At 39.3% G+C, this 24529-nt stretch overlaps 4 protein-coding genes across 4 annotated transcripts; 1 reads left to right on the top strand and 3 right to left on the bottom strand.

Moving 5' to 3' along the window:
* Positions 1-1205: 1205 nt before the first annotated feature.
* Positions 1206-1556, bottom strand: LOC139139532 (cytochrome P450 1A1-like). Its single transcript, XM_070708445.1, has one exon. It carries the CDS (start codon positions 1554-1556, stop codon positions 1206-1208), a length of 351 nt encoding a protein of 116 aa, XP_070564546.1.
* Positions 1557-1585: 29 nt separating this feature from the next.
* On the bottom strand, positions 1586-2425 carry LOC139139531 (cytochrome P450 1A1-like). The gene has a single exon (XM_070708444.1). It carries the CDS (start codon positions 2423-2425, stop codon positions 1586-1588), a length of 840 nt encoding a protein of 279 aa, XP_070564545.1.
* Positions 2426-10102: 7677 nt separating this feature from the next.
* Positions 10103-12521, top strand: LOC139138588 (cytochrome P450 1A1-like). The gene has a single exon (XM_070707024.1). It carries the CDS (start codon positions 10402-10404, stop codon positions 11965-11967), a length of 1566 nt encoding a protein of 521 aa, XP_070563125.1. The 5' UTR covers positions 10103-10401; the 3' UTR covers positions 11968-12521.
* Positions 12522-18645: 6124 nt separating this feature from the next.
* Positions 18646-22761, bottom strand: LOC139138587 (cytochrome P450 1A1-like). Its single transcript, XM_070707023.1, has one exon. It carries the CDS (start codon positions 22553-22555, stop codon positions 20990-20992), a length of 1566 nt encoding a protein of 521 aa, XP_070563124.1. The 5' UTR covers positions 22556-22761; the 3' UTR covers positions 18646-20989.
* Positions 22762-24529: the final 1768 nt, after the last annotated feature.

Genomic DNA, 24529 nt, shown 5'->3' with positions numbered 1-24529 from the left:
GTCCTGTATTCAATCGTTTATGGTAAAGAAAGAATGTTTTGATTTTGCAATTGAATATGCGACCTGTTAAGTATCAGGTATAAATAAGACAAGAGTACACTTCCTGTTTTTTCAAACTTTTAGTAAAGAATAAAGAAATCAGTTTGACTTCAAAAGCGTCCTCTTGACTTCAAAGGTGTCCCATGAAAATTCGGATAATTTTACGCTCCGCCTGCTGTATTCAACTTCTTTTAGGTAATGTATTACTTCAATCGCGTCACTTTCTATGGTAGGTATTGGATATCTTTGTAAAAAAAAATTAAGAAATATATCCCCCTAAAATATTGGTCCCGAGCCCTATCTGGTGTATTTACATCTGTGCATTCGTAGCATAATGCTGAGGCCTATAGATTGCATTTCGTGTCAAGGGATATCGCTTCAGAACCGCTGTTAATCTGTCCATAGACCTTTTCTGTAGTTTACTACGACACCAATCGGTTTTTTATTACCTCGCAAAATAATGAAATAGCTTAGTCTTTGAATAAAATGAACATGTACCTACTTTATCTCTGACTATCTATGACTCATCTCCTACTTCCGTTAATTATGTTGAATGTGGCAACATCTATAATTTCAGCTTTTTTAAGAGCCGTCGACTGTTTCTGCTCGGTTCTGAACTTTTGACAGACCCCAAAGTATTCAATTACGCGAGAGGGCAAACGTTGCAGAATTCGTGGACGTCGGCTCACGGGAAAACGGTTGAAAATACATGTTTATATTATTGAGGTAGCTAGCAGAAGTAGACAAGGGGTCGTGAACTGACCAGTGTTATAGTACCGGTCGAAGTAAACTACCAAAAATGTCTATGGGCTGGCTTGTGGCGATGAATTTTTACCCGCAAGTGCGATTGATACGCCACAGCAATGCTGCAAATTGTATTTCATATCCGTTTATGTATTTACGAGCAGCGATTAGAATGACTTCCAAATATCGATATGACTTCAAATGAGTCATTTTATAGATAAGTCATGATTGATGTAGACACTAGCCCTCCCCATTATTAATTCTGTGCTCAGCCCTTATTTTGTACATTTTTCCCAACTCTAGGTATTAAATACTAAAATAGCAGCTGATATTACATCGGAAACGTCCGTGTGACAACAAAAGCGTCCATTATGCGGTAGGTGTCGTCAGACTTGAGTTTAACCCCCTATCTTACCGGACATTTAGGATGGGGACCACTTTGAAGTCGGGGACCACTTTGAGGTCTTCACACACGTGGTTGAGTGAGGAATGGCTAATGGCGCGATGGAGCTGATGCGAAGAATTTCATGAATGCAGGCCTGGGTGTAAGGCAAGTTAGGCTTGTCAGCGAGGCATGGGGTTCTATCGGGTCCTACAACTCGATCCAGTTCTTTCTGTACTCGACTCTGTACGTCGGGGTACGCCATCATGTACATGATGCACCATAGCAAACTTATTGAAACAGACTCAAATCCAGCTCCCAAAAATTCATCCACTGTCTTCATTATTCTAGAATGGTCAATCTGGAGTCTAGCCATTTCTTCTTGGTCCATTTCTTGCATCACTTTGACCAAAAGATCCGTCAAATCTCGGATGACTCCTGACTGATAGCTTTTCTCGTGTTCTTTCTTCCTCTCTGCCACCCAATTCGTAAATTCGTAAATTCTTCCATCCAATCCTTGAAGTCTGTTCGCAGTCGCTTCACGCTCGGTAGGATTTTGGTCCATGGTATGATATCAGAAGTATTGTCGGCTCCAACTACCTTCGCGAACCTATCGAAGAGGGTGACTAAGCGCCGAAGAGTTTTGTTGGTACTGCCATACCTCTTGCCAAACAGTATGAGGCAGATTATGTTTGCCACTGCAAAGTGTACCGAGTCGTTCGGGTTGATGACATGACCTCGCGGAGTATGCCCATCGGCTGTTAGACTCTTAACAAGTTGTTCCACTTCTTCTTTCATTTGATCTTCTAGATTTTTCACGTGAGTATGACTCAGAAAGTTCCTGAGGGCTGCGTGTTGAATCTTTCGTTGACTCTTCCACTGCAAACTGTAAGAACTGAAGGCTACAGTATCACCGTCTGAAATGAGTTTGAATGATTCAAAATCTGGCCTGCCCGCGAAATCGATTGCCTGTCTGACCAGGGCTTGTTTGATCGTCTGCAGTCCAGTGAGGACAATGACCGGCTTTTGACCAAGACGAATCTTGAAGACGGGTCCGTACTTCTTTGCCATTTTGGTCAGTGATAGGTGTGGGTCAGATCCGAGAGACAACAGGTTTCCAAGGAATGGCAATCCCCATGGCCCTGGTGGATGAACTCTACGCTTGATGTCAGAGTGAGTCGTGAGGCGATGCCAGAGGAGCAGCAGTATTAGCATCAGAAGGCCAAGAGTCAGTAGGTCCGTACTTGTGTGTTGTATCATTGTATCGAACACATTGTTGGCCGCCTGTTGCATATTTTGACTGAAGTGAATCATCGCTCTTTAAGCAATCTGGAACATGAACTTGTGTTTGAAAATAGATGTCTGATATGATTATGAGTTAGCCTTCCGGAGAACTCAATAGTCGAACTATCTGTGGGTCAACTTTGTCGAAGGTAATGTAGCTTTTCAGTAACTGAACCCTGATCCAGGGTTATCTGAATTTCGACTGGCACAAAGAAAGACTTGATGATCATATTGGCACATTTCCAGCCACAAAATAAATTACACTATTATACCTGCCATAGACGACAACCCATTTTCAAATGGGCGATCATAAGGTCTGAGTAGATCAGGTGATATGACAAAGAGGGGGGCCATGGGTTTTTTTTTACATTTGAGCAAGTACTCGAAATAAAGATTATATTAAATTATTAACAGGGACACCGCATTCGGGTGACATAATTTGCATGGAAAATGGCAGCATGAGAGAGAGCTCCCGGACCGGAAAAAGCCATCCTTAAGCTGAACAGAGGACCGTTTTTCATCACCTTTAACAGGCTGATGAATATCTACTTGAGTATTTTGTTGTAGAAAATAGCAGATTTGGTTCAATAATGTAAAATAAATTGAGCAAACGTTTGCCAACTCTAGACTGTTACGAATTCAAACTGCTGTCAATCAAGATGAGTCACGTGAGTTGCTTGCCGGGCTAACGTATGTATTTCGGTCGTCAATATCACGTTTATAGCAATACGTTTCTCGCCTTTCGACAGAATAATGGTAAATTCATTTTATCGGTCTAGGGAGACAATGCAATAACGCAAAATCTTAAAAAAAAAACGCGATATGAATGGCTGCTGCCTAACAATGGTGATGATGGAAACTGAATTGCCCTGTACGCTAGCTCTCTTTGGGACAGTTTAACCCTAAAAAGGGCCGTTTTGTTTGTGTTTGTCTGGACACACGCCAGACTTGCAAATACGTGAAGTTTCTGTCTACGTATTATATCGATACAACGCTGGTGTAGGTGAGTTTCAATATGATGTATCCTAGTCCATACATAGTCTACTCTGTCTTTGCTCAGTCTATTTAGTACAGTCTACTTTGAAACCGAGGCTATATAATACACCTTTTAGCTTTGAACCACAGTGGTTTAGGGACTGTCACGGTATTTGAATGTATCAAATCACAGCCCCTCTATCAAGTGATAGAGGGACCGTGATCAAATAAACCGTTGGCTCACAATAGTGTATCTCAACAATGCTTGCGCTAGATTGTGTCAATAATAAAGAGGTTTAGTAACCTGTGGGGTGTACACGCAAAACGTACGTTACTCTTTGAACTTTTTAGCAGTAGGGTATACGCAGGGTATGTTACACAGTCATGGAGCACTATGGCTGGTTACACCCTGACCTATATTTTCGTCGCCGATGGATAAAAATACACGAGGCACTTTGGTATTGCATACTTGCGTCAATCTTGTACAACAACAAATCAGTACGTTTTTGTTGTTTTGAGTACGTATGCCAAGTTTGATACAGGCACACCGCTGGGATAACCGCGAAAAGGTCTAATACGCGTATACGTCTGACTTCAGCGTAATGCGTACGCGTAACTGTACTAAAGTGCGATCTTTACGGTTTTAATTTCTGCGTTTCGAAGATTTGTGTCAAAGTTTTTAGGAAACATGAGAGATTCGTGTAATTTTAACGTAACTTTATTTTTCTTGATGACCTCTCTTCAAACATACGCCACCAATGCATTAAATTGGCTAATTTTCTTCAGCAGGGTTATATTACGATCGGAAGTTTAACCATATAACGAAATCTTTATCAAAGTGACCGCTAAGAAGTGGAATGAGACTACAATTTTGCACTCTTGTCGGGGAAGCATAGCAAGTACGTCTGTTGCTGGTGTAAACTCTACGTAATATTCATATATCAGAAGTTGGCGACAGTACTGTAACGATTTACGAGCTTTTGGCCTAACTTAACAGAAAGCCAAGCAGAGTCTGTAAATTGATAATTTTATTCGGCATTATTGCCACCATTTTGTAACTTCATTGAGATTAATATGAGCAACACCACGAACAATATCCATTGTGTGTAGGCAGCATCAGCTCAAAAATTTATCAAGGGCACTTTTATTAGTTATAAACGTAGGTTGAGTAAATAATGACACCATTGACGCTAAATGGTAATTTATTCATTAAAGCTCCGATAGCTGCAAATGTGTCAGATCTCAAATCTCCTCAGTTTTCCAAGAGTTTTCTTTGAATAAGACCCATTTAAGACTGAAAGAATGTAGAACACCTGTTATAAGTGTCGAAAGTGGCATGACATCATGTTAGATTTTCCGCCATTTCAAAACTGATCATGTGAGAGAGAAAATAAAAATTACAACAACAAAATGTTGGTCATCGTGTGTTGTGCATTCAAGTAAATGGCAACATGCTTGTTCCTTTTATGATCACGATGTGTATATGCAGGAAATACTGCATTTTTGTACTTTTCTGTGGGGGCGCCATTTTATGAGTGAGGCGCCCGTTTATTATTTAACCTCTTAAAGTAGCACTGTAACATTTTTAAAACACATTTTTTAATGCCAACGGTCGGTATTTGACGTGGCGACTACGCGCGGATGGCGAGATATCGATAAAACGATGTCCTCAAAAAAGTGAAAGTTTGAATTCCGATGGCCCACCTAAATTCAGCTTACGAACATCGAACGTTCGGCACTGGGGCCGTTGTCAACTAAGCTATGGAGTACGAGCCTACGCTGACGCTGATGTACGCCACAGTACCACTCGCGTCGGTGATCGGTCATGCCCCGGAAAAGCCGAGTCTTACTGACCCGGCAAAAAATTGAAAAACAAAGTTTGCTGATTCAACCAGAATTCGCATAGGTGACTAGCACAGTATACGTGCGGTTGATACATAGCGGCCGCCGCGTGGTATGCATAGACGCATACCACGCGGCGGCCGCTATGTATCGAACCACGCGTAACTGTGTGGCAGACGACAAAATGTAGTTATCCGAGGCGGCTAATATTTTACACATAAAAACTGATATCTATGTGGTATTGGTTAAAAATATAATACAACTGATTGAGAATAATGAAAACGACAAAAACTAGGGAGAAGTTTTAAAAAAACTTACCTAATGCTGTATATAAAGTCTTCGCAGTGGGAGGTAAATTAATTGCGTCGTTCGAACTTATTATGGACTCCCTAGAATATCGTCAATCAGCACAACAACAAACCTTCGGGGGATTTCGGGTCATAATCAGAAACGATCGTAAAACTTCGGGATGTGAAAAATACGCTCGGGAAATGACATGTTTTTATCGATATCTCGCGATCCGCGCGCAGTCACCATGTCAAATATCGACCGTTGGCATTAAAAAAATGTGTTTTAAAAATGTTACCAAGTGGGAGTGCCACCATAGGGGGTGGCCTACGTGTCCGTCCCCAGGGGTGGGTAGGTGTTTCGTTGTATTATTAATAAAGATATATTCTACTAACCTTTGGTATTTTGGTCTTAACTTACCACTGCCCTTGACAATCTTGCGTAAACGTTTTATCAACATACTGCGTCTATTATCTGATGTTTAAAGTATATCTGATGTTTAAAAAATATTAAAGTGCCTAATTCGCCAAAGTAAGCATGGGTAAGTTACTAATCTGTGGACGCTGTCACAAGATTATCACCGGATTAACTTTGACAAAGTCAACAACAAACGCACCGGCAAGGTATAACACAAGGCTTACACAACAATAACACCTAAGTATCCTCTCTGATTATTACCTGGATGTTGCATTGTGTTTTTGTCGAGGAATGACACACCGACTAAAGGATCGACGTTTATTTCACACACGATTCAACCTTCAAAACTTTTTGCCACTTTCCTCTCGAATAACTTTTGAGTCATCCCGATACTTAAAAATCTTCATTGGCTACCGGTAGAGACCCGCATTAAATTTAAAACACTCTTGTTGACTTCAAAATTATTCATGGAAATTCATTTATTTGAGAGAATCGGTTAAATTATATGTACAAGCAAGAGACATGCGATCCAATGAGAATTTACGTTTGACACCATTTCGTGGTAATTTCAACAAGATATACGGGCAAGGAGCATTTTCTGTTTGTGCGCCCTCACTCTAAAATGTTTTGCCGTTTGAAATCAAGGCAGCAAGAACTGTTTACAGTTTTAAGTGCAATTTGAAAACTTACTTTTTATTTATAAGGCTTTCTTTGGTTAATTTTATTGTTTTTATCCAGTGAATTTTCTATTTTTATCCTCATGTGTGGTTGTACTTTTATTATTTTACTTTTTATTCTGTTATGTACAATGTGCTGAGACTTGTGTGTAGTGCATTTCAAACAGATTATCAATAATGATAATAATAATAATCTCTTTAAATGTCTGTTGTTACAAAGGTCATTCAACTTGACGTGTGACCAAAACATCACCTGTGCTTAGCCTGTTATTATGTAAGACGTCAATTGGTCGATCATTCGTTACCTTTCGCCCAGTATGAAGGAAATCATTAAACTGATAATGATATTTAAGTAACCGTGTGAGAGGGTCTGATCACACACGATATGTACATGTGCGGGGACTAATATGTTGATTTTACACTTCATTGTATGTAAATTTACCACAGTGACTGTACAGCAGACGTACGTTTACGAACACAGGTGAAGAAGGGAGACGCCTGACTTATATGTAACATCTATGAATAAGAAATAAAGTGTTGTTATCTATAATGACTTTGATCCAATACTAAGTTTTTCAACGAACTCTTGTAAAATTTCACTGCTGATATGTTACCGGGATGGAGCTATATTGGCATGGGTATGTGATAAAAAACATAATTAAAAACAATTTATTCCTTGTCGGGATCATATCAGCGAATTGTTCTGGGTGAATCAGGCCCACGGGTAACTATATAACTCCTAGCCGGTCAATATGTGCATACTGTTACACTTTAAGTTAGTTCACGCCTGGAAATTGAAAGACTTAAAGTTTTGCCCAAACTTCCCTTGAGGAATTCTTCAACCATTCTCTTTCAAAATAAAAATAAAAATCGGGGTTTACCGTGCAAATTTTGGTACCAGGGAAATAAATAACTCAAGATTTACCGATATTTAAAACTCAAAATGGCCGCCATCTCTGTGTTAACTCTATGGAGAAAACTAACATTTCCGAATTTCAAAAAACTAAGCTGGTGAAAACTTTTCTTACACCAAGAGCTTTAAAATGAATCCATACAAGTGGTATATCAGAAAGGAACTGTAAAAGTTTGAGAGTCCAAATTTGTGTCCGCGAGGCGCGTTCTACCTTTAAGCTACAATGTCATCCGTTGTGAAAGTACAGAAAGACGTCCTGTGTAGTCTGTCACGATCATCAGTTACTTATCAGTCTGTCAACTTATCACCCTTTGGTTTTTAACGTCTCTGCCGGAGAACACTTCAAATTATTGTGTGTAGTTTGTAAGCATGTATTCTGAATTATTCTGCACTAGGCGAGTGAGAAGATCATTATAATCTAGATCACTATTTTCGCACAGAGGCGGCATTATTTTCCAACGTAGTGGCAGGAGCCATTGCAAGTAATGTGTGCTTACCTTTTATTGGTTTGAGAATTGTTTTTAGTATTTGCGTAAAACAAGTACAATACTTCGAACATTTTGTCATATTTTACTTTTTGGTTACTTTTGTTCACTATTGGTCCACCAAGATACTTTCAATCACCAGTCCGACAACCAGTATTTAAAGCCATCCCGATGTACCCTAAAGTTTATTGAGACTCAACAAATCTCCCGCTTGACCTCAGAGGTGCACGTGAACAAAGCCCAATTTAGATTTTCTACAGTCAGAATACGTCATCGTCACCTTGAATTTCACGCTGTCGTAACAACCTTCAAATGCAATGCCAACCCCGTAAAATGTCACGATTTTTATGTAGTATTGGTTATGAAAGCCTGTTTTCCTGTGATGACCTTGAGAGATTGAACTATGTCGTCAACAATCAGTTGAGCAACCCGAAAGGCAGTTAGTTGATTTAAAATCCATTTGTTTGATAAAGGGAGAACGAGTAAGTTCATGTTCTTTGCTAACTCCAAAGGCTTTCCAGTCCTTTCTGCTTTAATTGCCAATCCTAATCCTCTTTATCAGCTGAAGATAGGGATTACCAATTTGAGGGGATTTGTGCGATGACCATACATCCCATCAGATGATCATGAGGTCATTTTTTACAAAGTGTGCGATGCATCTTCTCGCCTCGAGACATCACAATAACGTAATCAGCATGAGATACAAAAAAGTCTTGGTTTCCCACGGCCCAACTGTGGTAAAACAACAAAAACAACAACAAAACGATAGCAAAATGTGGACATATAAAGACGAGTAACAAGGTCAAATTCGGGTCTCTTGTCATCTGGGTAGACTTCCCTGTACAAAATGTTGAAATTCACATCGTTCTTTCACAACGCCAAAAGCGATGAATCATTTTTGGGGGAGATGGAAGATTTTCAAAATAGGATTTTTGCTGGCTTAATTTGAAAGAGGAACGTTTTTCTCTGCTTTGCAGCAAGAAGGAAAGTTTGCTTCAAGAAAGCAAATCTGAACATTTGTTAAGACCCATTCGGCTAAACTTCGCTTTCAGTTGTTTCTTTCAGAAGCCTCAATCGATGCCGCATTTTTAAGCGAGCGACCTTTTTCATTTAAAGGTGCAGATCCTAATATATCCCTGGTCAACAAAATGCTTTAAGGTATAGAACGCGCCCCGGGGATAAATATTCGGACTCTCAAACATTTCCAATTCTTTTCTGATCTACCTCTTGTGGGGGCTCAATATGAATCCCTCGGTAAAAAAAATCTTACCGTCTTTATTTTATGAAAATCGAACATATTATTTTTCTCCATAGAGTTAACACATGGATGGCGACCATTTTGAATTATCAGTAAATCTTTTGTAATTTATTTCTCTAGTACCAAAATTTGCACGGTGATTTTCAAAGAGAATAGTTGAAAGATTCCTGGAGGAAAGTTTGAGCAAGAGTTTACGCCATTCACTTTCGCCAAGCTCCAGTCCACATTCAAGATTTGCTCAAACCCTACAAGTGCGGTTGTGCATGTATTGTGCTCCGAATAGAAAAATCGTACCTCAGTATAGACTGAAAACATATGGAGTATCAGCTTTATCATCTGTGGCTCCACGGCTTCGTGTACAATGTAATTTGCTAGGTACATAAACAATGCAGAATTGATGAAGGGTCATCAGCGTAAACTTTGATGCCGAAAGTGCTATAGAAGTGATGTCAATCTACACAAATGTCAGAGATGAAAACATAATTTTGATGGAATATTTTACCCTTTCAGTATTGTCAATTTTGAGTCACATTGACTTCATATATGTCTTGTACTTTTGAAACAATTTTTGGCAGGTCACTGTTCTCAGTTTATTTATTTATCCCCCTCTGCTGTCTGTGGTTTACTTACAAGATCACAATTAGCCAGAATTCACGATTTGTCCACTCTCTCATGATCGTCATTTTGTGTGCTCTTCGGCGGGAGCAATTGACCTATTCAGAGCTGGATTAACTGATAAATCCAAAAAGTTCACTGATGCGTTTGGAAATCGACCCACTCTCCCTTTATCCATAATGCACTTGTTGGCCCTCACCCGGCCGCCCCCACACACATGACACATGCAACAGACGAGAGCCCCAAGTGCAGTCTGGGTAACCAAGACTACAAACTGTATCGAGGCGACCGTTTGAGAGCGGCCAAGTGCAAGCTGGGTAACCGAGACTAAAAACGGTCAAAGAGTGTTTTTTTTTGAACAGACTTTCGCTAGTTGCTGGGCTGTTGAGATCTCTCGCAGACCGGTGCACATCAGAGAATCTCCCTCGAGCTGTTATTCCGTCACAATTCTCGTGAAAGCCGGTGGACAGCGATTTCTGAACATGCATCAGATAGCTTTTGCCGACTGTGTCCGCGACACTTTGAAAAGGAGCATTGGTATGAACCTAATCACCCCATGCCTTCTGATGGTACCATTGCTGCTCCTTTGGTATCTCCGCTCAACTCACTCTTACATCAAACGTACAATTGATCCACCAGGGCCATGGGGATTGCCGTTCCTTGGAAGCCTATTATCTCTCGGATCTTGCCCACACCGATCGTTGACGAAGATGGCACAGAAGTATGGACCCGTATTCAAGATACACCTTGGTCAAAAACCGGTTATTGTCCTCACTGGACTGAAAACGATCAAACAAGCCCTGGTCAAGCAGGCGATTGATTTTGCTGGCAGGCCGGATTTCGAATCTTTCAAAGCCATCTTCGATGGTAAGTCGATTGCGTTTGACTCGTACACATACCAATGGAAGACTCACAATAAGATCCAGTCTGCCGCTCTCAGTACATTCCTACGTGGTGCTCACCTAGAGAACTTAGAAAAGCAGATTATGAAAGAAGCAGATGAACTTGTGAAGGGCCTCGCTCCCAATGGTCATAGTTCGGGCGGCAGTATTGTCAACCCAAACCTGAGTGTACGCTTTGCAGTGACCAATGTGATTTCCCTCATACTGTTTGGAAAGAGATACCCCAGTGGGGACGAAGCATTGCAGCGCATCGAGACGATCACCGATAAGTTCACAAAGGTCATCGGCTCTCCCAATCCCGCCGATATCATGCCATGGACCAAAATTTTTCCAAGCGTGAAGCAAGGGCAGGCAGAATTCAGGGAATTTTTGAAAGCTTTCGGCGACTGGATCGATGAGAGAAAGATTGAACATGAGAAAAGCTACCAGCCGGGTGTCATCAGAAATATGACCGATCATTTGGTAAATGTGCTTGAAGAAATGGACCAGGCAGAAAAGGCTAGACTCCAGATTGACCATTCAAGAATGATGAAGACCTTGGATGACCTTTTTGGAGCTGGTTTTGAGACGACTGCAACGAGTTTGCTATGGTGCATTATGTACATGATGGAGTACCCCGACGTACAGAGTCGAGTACAGAAAGAACTAGATCGAGTTGTAGGACCCGGTAGACCGCCATGCCTCGCTGACAAGCCAAATTTGCCTTACACACAGGCCTGCATTCACGAAATTCTCCGCATCACGTCACTCGCTCCATTGGCCATCCCTCATACAACCACCTGTGACACACTTCTGAACGGTTTCTTCATTCCCGAGGGCACGCTAATTTTACTGAATCAGTGGGGGACAAACCACGACGGGACAACGTTTGAGAACCCCGAAGAGTTCAACCCCGACAGGTTCATGACAGAAGACGGCTCTGCGCTCGATAGATCCAAAAGCGACAAATATTTGATATTTTCTCTCGGTCGCCGTCGATGCCTTGGCGAACCCCTCGCGAATATGGAACTGTTCGTGTTTTTCTCGACGCTTTTGCATCGCTGTACCCTCAGAAAGGTGAATGATGACCAGATTTTGAATTTCCGAGGGAACAACGGACTGGTAATACAACCAGATCCTTACAGTCTTCGTGTGACTCTAAGATAATTATTGCACATGAATGCAAAAGTTGATGTCAACCTGTACCGATTCTTTTACCAACTCGACAATGTGGTCATGTGAAATTCGACCATTGCATGCAGAGTCTATAAAATTATATTGAATGCTGAAAAAACTATTCTGTTGTTTAAGTTTTTGTTATGCCTTATACATAGGTTTTGTTGCTTGATTTTTTGTGGAGGATTTCCGCATATGCAGAAACAGTTAATGAATATTTTTTTCAACATAATTCAGAACCAATTTGTAAGCATATAATTCTTGTACCATACAGTCTACGCTTTAATTTCATGTTTAAGGTCCGGTATATTATAAAATGCGTTATCTAATTAAAACAGATTCCTCAATCGTGGAAATTAATAGAAACAAACATGGTGAAGAGTCTCAGGTAGTACCTATGTGAAAAGTTTGATTCCAATATGATATTTCTGTAAAGTTTTTTAGTGATGCTGACATTTCTGCGAAGTTTTGGAACAAGTGAATGGTTGTGTTTTTTTCGGGCCATTTTAACTGTAGCGGTAATTCAACGTTTAAATAGTAATAAAGGTTTGAAGAAATAAAACCTCCGCTTCCTTTACTATTAGTCCTAAGAACCTCAGGTCGGTTCTAGCCATTGCCAAAATAAGACAACAGTAGTAAATTTCGCTCAAATCGGGCAAGGCATTCCTTAGATATATTATTCTACAATAACTATTATCAACTTTTATTTGTGCTGAAGTCCAAATAGAAAGAAACGCCAATCTCACAAGGGTTGGACAACCACTCGTTGCCATTTTCTAAATTATAAAATCAAATTTAAGAGTCACTTCCCCTGGAAACGTATCAGCTGTCACAAAATCTGACAAGCCCAGTTTTGTCCATCTTTGTATCAACAAAAAGTCCCTTTCTACCGTACATCAAGTAAAACTGTTACATTAGTCCACCCATAATGTGAAGATAAGAGCTAAGAAGTCGGACTTTTAATAATTTATGTCGATCTTGTTGTGTCAACATCTATTATGATATACTGTCACCAAATCAATAATGTATATATTCAATGTAGTTTCTCGTAGTCTTTATTGAAATCAAGATCACGTATGCATTTCAAACTTCAAATTGGAATAGGAATGTTCACAATTTGGAAAAGGGGAGCGTAGGTGCGTGTTATAAAGCTTATACTGGAGAGGGTCATATTTACCATGATAGACCACCCCTATTAAAAACATGAGGGTCACATTTTACATGTATGTCCCCTGCCCAAGCAAAATTAAAATTTCCCCTGCCCTCATAAATTGCTCCCGGAATAGCTTTTTCGATAAATAGCTCCGTTGGCTGCAAGTGTGTCTTGCTTCACGGGTGACCTAGACTAGAGTATTAAGTGATCCCTTGTACACAACATAACATGTTCTGACTCGACTTGTTTTGCCAGAGACGAATATCACATCTCCTGTATTTCTTCTCTCAGCTGAGATAATCGCTCATTGTGAAGACGCACGCAAGAAGCTTAAGAATCGACGTCAAAAGGATAATGCATTTGCTTGGAAGTTGAGGTCGTCGAAAGGTCACCTTTGACGTCACATAACGATCTTTTACAAATCAAATAATTTTACATCATTGTCATGGTTTGAAAACAAGGCTATGAAGTCTTACTCTCAGGGGATTTATGTCGCGTGGTTTATCAAAACAACTTCTCTTCGGCGTTTTCCAGTTCCCTGAGTGATTGATAACTCGTGTGTTTGCTCTTGCAGTTCTCTCAGTGTGAAAGTTAAAGGAAGGGTGTTGTCGGAATTGCGCGTGTGCGACTTTCTTGTTTACAAATAATGTATTCCATGCATGATATCTAGATGCATCACGTCGACATGGATGCAACATTTAAATTTTACGATATTCATTGTTAGCAAACATGTTTTAAATTTCATCAATCGCCAACGTACCCTCGATACAGTATTTACATCGGTCGTATGGGTCCCTGGCAACCTTTGAGCAGAGTTCCGACGACACCCTCCCTCTAATGTAAAATCTGCGTTCACAATCACCTGTGGAGGGGATGGGGCGGGTACATCAGAATAGAGGGACTTGAAAATACTGTAGGACTGAGAGGGGGGGTTCAAAAAAAATTAATGCTGCTCATTTGAAGTATTATAAGTGACTAATATTGAACATTCACACTCTTCAAACTTTTCCTCTACAGTCAGACTGAAGAAAGATCCAGGAAAAAAGTTTTATGGGGTTTATAAACTGAAATAGTTGTAACGTTTTATGTTAAGACTCCTACAGTGTGACATTCAGTATATCATAATGTTCTCAATAGCCATGTTCGTTACCACATGCAAACACGGTTGTCGCGTCCATTCCCAGTGTTATGCCAGAGAATGCACAAACTTGCTCCACAATGTGTCACATTTTTATAACTTTCTCACCCCGGTAGGGGATACCCCGACAACCCAATCAGTAAGCTGGTCGATTTATTGTCTCTCTATGCCGCCGTTATGCAATACTTTAGAGAACTCTGAAATAACATGCTTTATACAAGTTTTTAAAACATCCACTATATAGTTTTTTGTGATAGGCAAGGGAAAATCACCCAGTATCCATTTTTTCCAGTTATCAACAATGTTGAGAAGTATTTTACCGTTTGCAAACTTGGAATGTGCAAGCCGCCGCCACTCCAGCGAACCGAAGATATCATTTACATTAAATTTTTGGAAGGGGAATTCAGAATAATTGTGAGTTGAAAGGAGGTATAGGGATTTTCTTAGGTTGATATGGGTATTTGAAAAAATCAAAATAAATTTTCCAGAATCCGTCCTCTAGAGGTGTTTCAGAACACAGGCGTTTTACTCGTCTAATATGTTTGGAATCAAATTGTGATCGACTAAGTACAGAAAGTAATCACTCCTAGAAGGCGATATAACATAACGCAGGTGAGAGAGAAAGAGGGGAGGAAGGGGGAGGCAGGGGAGCGAAATCTATTTGACTGTACAGTACATTGTTGATCTCTCTTCAATTGACAATTGTGGATTTACTTTGCGATGATCGTTTGCGTGACAATTACAGTTTTGATTTGCATTTTGTATTACAGTTCTGTACTAAGCCTAAAGGGTAGCGGGTATATAGTATACAATATATTTACGTGACCAGGATAACCTTGAAGTAGAAAACCAACTAACTCCAGTGTGTACAGTGCACAATCCGTAGTATGAGATTATCAATGAAGGGTACACTTCCATCAGCTGCATAAGAACTTTTCACCAAAGATCTCACAACAGCTTCTCTAGTCACAGGTATCGAGGCAAGCATGACAATGATATAACAAAGAAATTACTATCACATTGCCTGGTTTGGTTACAGCAGACGTATGAGTAATTGGCACACCAATGTCATAATCTTCCAAATTGGCGCAAAAAATTAATATTTCACGCTCACTAAACATTAACGTCCTTGGACGCGATAAATCAAGCTCAAGCTGCAATTACTCTCGATTTGGACTATAGTAATACTGGCTACGAAATATTTATTTTTATTTTTATTTTTATTTTTTTATTTTATTTTATTTGATACACAGATTAACGGGCAAACCCACTAACAGGTCTGCGAAACAAAAAAGTCACACAATCACAAGACAAATGTACAAGATAACCATAAAAGTAACATGTTACATTAAACTGAAAAAACATACACGAATCCAAAAGGAGATCTGTTAAAATGACTGGATAAAATAGTTTTAAAACTACACAGCGTAGAAAAAATATCTATATTACATTTGAAAGAGATATTGTTAAAAATAGACATGCATCTAGGCACTGTCGAGAATTTTCTGCAATTAACAGAACACAAGCCTGGTTTAAAAAGGAGTTTCTTGCGTAAATTTCTACTAGGGGCATAAAAGCAGATTTGATTTAGAATATTTGGTATATCATAATGTGAATGGATTATTTTGTATAAAAAGCACATGTCAAGGGTTAGTCTTCTATTGTATAACTTAGGAATGTTAAGAATTCTGCTATAAAATGGGTAGCTGGATTTGCTACAGTGAACATTGAGTTTGCGACAAATGTATTTCACAAACTTAATTTGTACTCGCTCAATTTTTTTCTGACAGGCCCTGCTGGTGGGGTGACCACACAACAGAGCCGTACTCTAGAATAGATCTTACATAAACAAAATACAGAGAAATAATTGCTGAAATGTCATTGAATGGCTGGCAGTTCTTAATTAATGATTTTAGAAAAAACGGATATACATTAAAAACAACTGCACACAATTTGATGAGATTTGCTACAAATGTTGATCACACCAAGATATATCAGCAGTGGGAAGCATTAAAGGGTGACATGAAAGATAGTTGCTAATTTGCATATTTAGTGAACTTTCCTAATTAGGCATTTATATCTGAATTGACTTGACCAAAGTTGACAAAACTTGCTACATGTATTGGAGATATTATGATACAACATTATTGAAAATTATTAAGCATTTTTACTTCAGCCAATTCCTAATTACATATTTAATGAATTTTGCTAATTAGGGATATATATCTAAAGTGACTGGACCAAAATTGATGAAACTTGCTATATACATTAGAGATACTATGATACAACATTATTGAAAGTAATTTAGCAGTTTTACTTCAGTTAATTCCGAATTTGCATATCTAATGAACTTTCCTAATTAGGGATATATATCTGAATTAACTTGATTGTAGTGGCTGAAACTTGCTGTATACATCAAAGATACTGTGATATAACATTATTAAGAGTCAAAAGACATTTTGACTTCGGCCAATTCCTAATTTGCATATTAAATGAATTTTCATAATTAGGGATGTATATCTGAATTGACTTGATCAAAATTGATGAAACTTGCTGTGTACATTAAAGACACTATAATACAATCTTATTGAAAGTCATTAAGCAATTTTACTTCAGCCAATTCCTAATTTACATATTTAATGAACTTTGCTAATTAGGGATATATATCTGAATTGACTGGACTAAAGTTGATGAAACTTGCTATATACATTAAAGATACTATGATACAACATTATTGAAAGTCAGCCAATTCCTAATTTGCATTTTCAATGATCTTTTCTAATTAGGGATATATACTGGGATTTACTTGATCAAAGTTGGCAAAACATGCTGTGTACATTGATGATTATACCAGGTTAAAACAATATTGAAAGTCATTTCACATATTTATGTCAGCTAATTTATAATTTTCATATCTAATGAGCTTTCACAGTTTGGCATATATGGCTTGAAGGACTTGGCTAAAGGTAATTACACTTGCTATATAAAGTGGTGGTCAAAGAAGGTATTTTTATTCTAGCTAATTGCATATTTGTTTACTTCATGATCTTTTAGAGTTAATGGGCGGTGAATATTGTTCATTATGTTGATCATCATACTTTCAATGAAGTTGCAAACATGTGCCAAAGGTTCAAATTTACACATAACTGCAATAATAACGAAACACGTGAGCATTTTCAGTTCATATCTGGTATAAAGATAAGATTACCAGTTTTTATGCCAACGTCTTAATGAGCTGGTATAATGTTGTCATGCAAGATGATATATTGAGAAAAAACGCCAAATGACATAGGTGAACAGGTCATTTGGGGAAATCGCTTCATTATAATAAGAGAGTCATGTTTTTCGTAGAATGGATTGAGTCAGGTTTTATCTATGTGGCAGATCTATTCGAAAATGGTGTTTTTATCAAACAAAATAGTGTGTTAAGTAAATTGCAAAGCAAGAAACAGTGGTTAATGCAACATATTAGTCTGAAAAATGCCATACCGCGTGAATGGAAAAATATCATGTTGCTGGCTAAGAATGCATTATTTGTTTGAAGAAAAAACAAAACAACACTGAGAAAAAAATTACCAAGGAAAATATAGTGATGTATACCAATTCACATTCAAAGACTTCTACTGGAATCTATTGGGAAAAAGTGCTGTCATTTCATATGCACCAACGATCTGGACCAACAGATTAGGAACTACGTATAACTGGAAGCTTATTTGGACAATAAAAGTGAAAAACATGGTTGTAAAAAAATATGTCAATTTAATTATTATCTGTTACATGACAAAATACCACACAAGTTAAATTTATGGAAATTGAAAAAAGTGCAACACCCACAGTGTGAATTATGTCATGTCGTTGAAGACTGCCAGCACTTTCTGTTTGATTGTAAGGCTGTAAATAATTTTTGGAACAAATTGATGGAAACATTGAATAGGAAGTATAGAACACAAATAAAGCTGATGTGGAAGCATGTAATATATGGATATTTTTTAGATTGTGAACCGTTAGCGATATTCAGTCTTGTTATAATGGTTTCAACCTTTTGTGTGTATAAAGAAAGAATTGTCAATCAAGGAAACATATGGAGATTTCTGAGAGAAGTGTTAACTTATTCAATATGATAAGGAAAACTAAGGTTCTTGGATAACTTGTAGATTTTTTCTTGTTAGATAATACAAGTAGTAGATGGCAACAGAATTTTTAAATAAGTGAAATGTAATATGGAGAAAATTGAGTTTTGAAAGGTAATTCATGTTGATGATGTATTGATGAATAATAAACTTTTTTATTTAAAAGAAAAAAAATAAACCCCAGAAAACGTTTTTTCTGGGATTTTTCTTCAGTCTGACTGTAAAAGAAGAGTTTAAAGAGTGTGCAAATACCAACTTAATAGCTGGACAAGACATTGTGGCTCAGTAATTTAAGCTAGGTGAAGCAATGTTTATGGGTGTTCAATATGAGTCACTAATGATACTTCAAATCAGCAGCGATTAATTTTTTCAAGTCCCGGCCCCCTCTCAGTCCTTGAGTATTTTCAAGTCCTTCTAATGTACCCGCCCCATCCCCTCCACAGGTGATTGTGAACGCAGATTTTACATTAGAGGGAGGGTGTCGTCGGAACTCTGCTCAAAGGTTGCCAGGGCCCTTACTACCAACGTAAACACCGTATCTAGAGTACGTGGGCGATTGATGAGAGTTAAAACATGTTTGTTTACATACAATGAATATTGCTATGTTGACACGATGCATCTAGATTTCATTCATGAAATACATTGTTTGTAAACAAGAAAGTCGCACACGCGCAGTTCCGACAACACCCTCCCTTTGACTTTCACACTGAAAGAACTCAAACAGCAGACATGCACGAGTTAGCACTCAGGGGAACTGGAAACACGCCGAAGAGAAGTCGGCTTGATAAACCACGTGACTTGATAAATCCCCTGAGAGTAAGAATTCATATCCTTGTTTTAAAACCATGACGATGATGTAAAATTAAATTTGAATTGTAAATGATCGTGATGTGACGTCAAAGGTGACCTTTCGACGACATCAACTTCGAACCAAACGCATTAACCTTTTGACGTCGATTCTTAAGCTTCTTGCGTGCGTCTCCACAATGAGCAATTATCTCACCCGGGAGAAGAAATACAGGAGATGTGATATTCGTCTCTGGCAGAACAAGTCGAGTCAGAACATGTTATGTTGTGTACAAGGGATCACTTAATACTCTAGTCTAGGTCACAATGTTGAAAACGACGCATGAAGCAAGACAAACATTTGTGTCAAAAACTATACACAAAGCAAGCGCCAATGTAACACAATACGAGGCATTTAGACTCATAGCGAGAACCGAGTTTTCAAAATTCAGGCGTGATGGGGGTAGACCGAAGTTTTTTTCGGGGTGGTTTATCTCGTTTTAAAATGTGACTCTCAGGTTTTAGGGGTGGTCTATCGTGTAAAATGTGACACTCTCCAATATAACCTTTCTAACATGCACCACTCCCCTTTCCAAAATAGTGAACATCCCTATTCCGATTTGAAGTTTGAAATGCATACGTGACCTAGATTGCAATAAAGACTACCAAACTACATTGAATATTTACATTGCTGATTCGGTGGCAGTATATCGCAATAGATGCTGGCACAAAAAATATACAGAAATTATTAAAAGTCCGACCTCTGAGTTCCTATGTTTACATTGTGGTTGGAACAAACGTAACAGTTTTACATGTTGTACAGGAGAAAGGAACAGTTACTGTTTTGTTGATACCTGGACGGGAAAAAACTGGGCTTGCCAGAATTTGTGACATCTGATCCGTTTCCAGTGAAAGTTACTCTCAATTTGATTTTGTACTTTCTAAAAAGGCAACGAGCGGTCGTAAATTTCCTCGAAATTTTAGAAATTCACCTAAATAGTGTGGGGTTGGCGTTTTTTTCTATTTGGACTTCAGCACAAAGTTGATAATAGTCTTTGTAGAATAATATATCTAAGGAATGCCTTGCCCGATTTGAGCGAAATTTGGTACCGTTGTCTTATTTGGCAATGGCTAGAACCGACCTGAGGTTCTTAGGACTAATAGTAAAGGAGGCGGATGGAGGTTTTGTTTCTTCAACCCTTTATAATATTACTATTTAAACGCGAAATTACCGCTACAGTTACAATGACCCGAAAAAACCACAACCAGTAACTTGTTCCAAAACTTTGCAGAAATGTCAGAATCGCTAAAAAAAACTTTACAGAAATATCATATTGGAATCAAACTTTTCACATAGGTACTACTTACTTATAAGACTCTTTACCAAGGCATGTTTGTTGCTATTAATTTCTATGATTGAGAAGTATGTTAATTAGATAATGCGTTTTATAATATACCGGACCTTAAACATGAAATTAAAAGCGTAGACTGTATGGTACAAGACTTATATGCTTACAATTTGGTTCTGAATTATGTTGAAAAAAAATCCATTAACTGCTTCTGCATGTGCGGAAATCCTGCGCAAAATTTCAAGCAACAAAACTATGTATATACACTACGGCATAACAAAAATTTCATAAACAATAGAATAATTTTCAGCATTCAATATAATTTTACAGTCTCTTCATGCATTAGTGCTAACATGAAATATATCTCAGTCATGGTCGCATTTCGCATGACCACATTGTTGTGTTGGTAAACGAGTCGATACAGGTTGACATCAACTTTTGCATTTATGTGCAATAATTATCTTAGAGTCGCACGAAGACTGTAAGGATCTGGTTGTATTACCAGTCCGTTGTTCCCTCGGAAATTCAAAATCTGGTCAGCATTCACCTTTCTGAAGGTACAGCGATGCATAAGTGTCGAGAAAAACAGGAACAGTTCCACATTCGCGAGGGGTTCGCCAAGGCATCGACGGCGACCGAGAGAAAATATCAAATATTTATCGCTTTTGGATCTATCGAGTGCAGAGCCGTCTTCTGTCATGAACCTGTCGGGGTTGAACTCGTCGGGGTTCTCAAAAGTTGTCCCGTCGTGGTTTGTCCCCCACTGATTCAGTAAAATTAGCGTGCCTTCGGGAATGAAGAAACCGTTCAGAAGTGTGTCACACGTGGTTGTATGAGGAATGGCCAATGGAACGAGTGACGTGATGCGGAGAATTTCGTGAATGCAGGCCTGCGTGTAAGGCAAGTTTGGCTTGTCAGCGAGGCATGGCGGTCTATCGGGTCCTACAACTCGATCCAGTTCTTTCTGAACTCTTCCTTGTACGACGGGATACTCCATCATGTACATAATGCACCATAGCAAACTCGTTGCAGTCGTCTCAAAACCAGCTCCAAAAAGGTCATCCAAGGTATTCATCATTCTAGAATGGTCAATCTGGAGTCTAGCCTTTTCTGCCTGGTCCATTTCTTCAAGCACGTTTACCAAATGATCGGTCATATTTCTGATGACTCCCGGCTGGTAGCTTTTCTCATGTTCGATCTTTCTCTCGTCGATCCAGTCGCCGAAAGCTTTCAAAAATTCCCTAAATTCTGCCTGGCTTTTCTTCACGCTTGGAAAAATTTTGGTCCATGGCATAATATCGGCGGGGTTGGGAGAGCCGACGACCTTTGTGAACTTATCGGTGATCGTTGCAATGCGCTGCAATGCTTCGTCCCCACTCAGGTATCTCTTTCCAAACAGTAAGAGGGAAATCACATTTGTCACTGCAAAGCGTACACTCGGGTTTGGGTTGACAATACTGCCGCCTGAACTATGGCTCTTGGGAGTGAGGCCCTTCACAAGTTGACTTGCTTCTTTCATAATCTGCTTTTCTAAGTTCTCTAGGTGAGCACCACGTAGGAATGTACTGAGAGCGGCAGACTGGATCTTATTGTGAGTCTTCCATTGGTATGTGTACGAGTCAAACGCAATCGACTTACCATCGAAGATGGCTTTGAAAGATTCGAAATCTGGCCTGCCTGCAAAATCGATAGCTTGCTTGACCAGGGCTTGTTTGATCGTTTTCAGTCCAGTGAGGACAATAACCGGTTTTTGACCGAGGTGTACCTTGAATACGGGTCCATAGTTCTCTGCCATCTTCGTCAACGATCGGTGTGGGCAAGATCCGAGAGATAACAGGTTTCCAAGGAATGGCAATCCCCATGGCCCTGGTGGATCAACTGTGCGTTTGATGTACGACTGAGTTGAGCGAAGATACCAAAGGAGCAGCAATGATATCACTAGAAGGCATGGGGTGATCAGGTTCATACCCATGCTCCTTTTCAAAGTGTCGCCGACACAGTCGGCAAAAGCTATCTGATGCATGTTCAGAAATCGCTGTCCGCCGGCTTTCTCGAGAATTGTGACGGAATAACAGCTCGCGGGAGATTCTCTGATGTGCACCGGTCTGCGAGAGATCTCAACAGCCCAGCAACTAGCGAAAGTCTGTTCGAAAAGAAGCACCCTTTGACTGTTTTTTAGTCTCGGTTACCCTGATTGCACGTTTCCGCTCTCAACCGGCCGCCTCGACACACGTGACCAGTACGCGCGCACCAGGAGTATGTCATGTGGTTGCAAATCTGTCACAGGACAACCAGGAGGACGTGCTCCCTGCATGGTTACCTCTCTTGTCCGAACATGTGATCTTCTGCAGAGTTGCCTTGAACTTACAGGTATTACTGGTGAGACGTCTCGCGTCTTGCCTGAAAAATGTCACTTTTTCAGCTAACTTTTTCGGTTTTGGCAGAGCAATGGGGTGTGAATTTATCAGAATCTCTTTTTGATTCTGATGGTGAAACAAGACGGGAACAGTGACACAGGAACTTGTTTACTTTCCAAGATTTTATTCATTTCAACAATTCAATATTACAACTTGTAACAGCACAATTTTACATGATCAAACTTTCTAAAGGTTAACAAAGGATGAAGAGTGAATAAAATTAACGTTTTCCTGAGGTAAAAAAAAACTTACTTAGGGAGTCGTCATCATTTACGGCCCTTGGGGGGGGGGGAGTCAGAGGAATTTCATGGTAACTGAAATTTCGAGTGAATCCCCTGCCAACCCCGATGCATTTGAGTAACCCCCGTCTCTGACACAGAAATTTTGACTGACCCCCCCCCCCTCACATAGAACAGTTAAATATCAAGACATGTATTTGTAACATTTACAAAAATACAACAATAGTACAGACCTTTCATATCCTGCTAGAATATCATCGGTTACCTCATGCATGAAAAAGATGAAACCAGCAAAAGAAAATTCAAAGTCACAATAAAATGTAGATACAAAAGCTCATGCTGTAACCACTATCCAACCATCTAGTATTGTTTACCGTATAGTATTGTTTACTTTGGATGGGTATCATGACAAGGTTTTCACTGAGATATCTAACAGGGCAGAATTCAAAAGTACAGGGGAGAACACGCAGGAGGCTGGGGGCAGTGTCAGAGGAGGCTGTACCCTCTCTTGTGTCGAAAATTTAAGAAATTGATGTGTGCAATAATGCAGTCTGGTGCAATATGAGAGATGTTATCAATTTGTGTAAAACTGCTAGAACACCCCAAAGGGGGAAGCCTGAGAGGAGTGTCCACTCTCCCGCATCGAAAATTTGAGAAATTGATGACTGCAATGAGTGCAATGATGCAGTCTGGTGCAATATGAGGTGTTTTATATTTGTTTTTACCGAGTAAAACTGTTAGAACACTACAGGGGGAGAGGAATTGAGAGGGGTTCCCCCCTCTTGCATCGAAAATTTTGAGAAATTGATGTGTGAAATGGTGCAATCTGAGGGGTGTTTCAATCATTTTGCACCATAATTTGAGCAACCCCCTTCTTTCTCTCCACATTTTGATCAACCCCCTTGTAACTTTCAATTTTTTGAGTGACTACCCTCACATTCCTCCAACCTCCCCTCAAGGCCCTTATGTTAAATTACTCTAAACGCTCCCATAAAAATATTCTTGCTGGCCGTAGAACTAAATTTGTGAACAACATGTACAGTAAGTGTTGTCAATTTTGATGCAGTCTTGCTGATGCATTTTTATAGGGCTGAACTCACAATATCTACAATACTAATTCATCTAGCTCAGCAGTTAAAACCCCTACAAATAGGTGTTTCAACAAGCAGCCTGGTGGCTGATGTAGTTGTGCTGTGATAATATTCAAGAGAATCCATAGGATAGCTAGATGTATGCCTGAATCAAGCAAAACAACAATTAGCAATAATAACATTAGTAATAACTATCAATTTTTGCAAGTCATTTAAAAAACATACCACCAAGGGCACAGTGTTGCTCCTA

Source organism: Ptychodera flava, chromosome 8 (genome assembly GCF_041260155.1).
Source record: "Ptychodera flava strain L36383 chromosome 8, AS_Pfla_20210202, whole genome shotgun sequence".
In the NCBI taxonomy this organism is placed as follows: Eukaryota; Metazoa; Hemichordata; class Enteropneusta; family Ptychoderidae; genus Ptychodera; species Ptychodera flava.
This window is presented reverse-complemented; position numbering and strand designations above follow the sequence as displayed.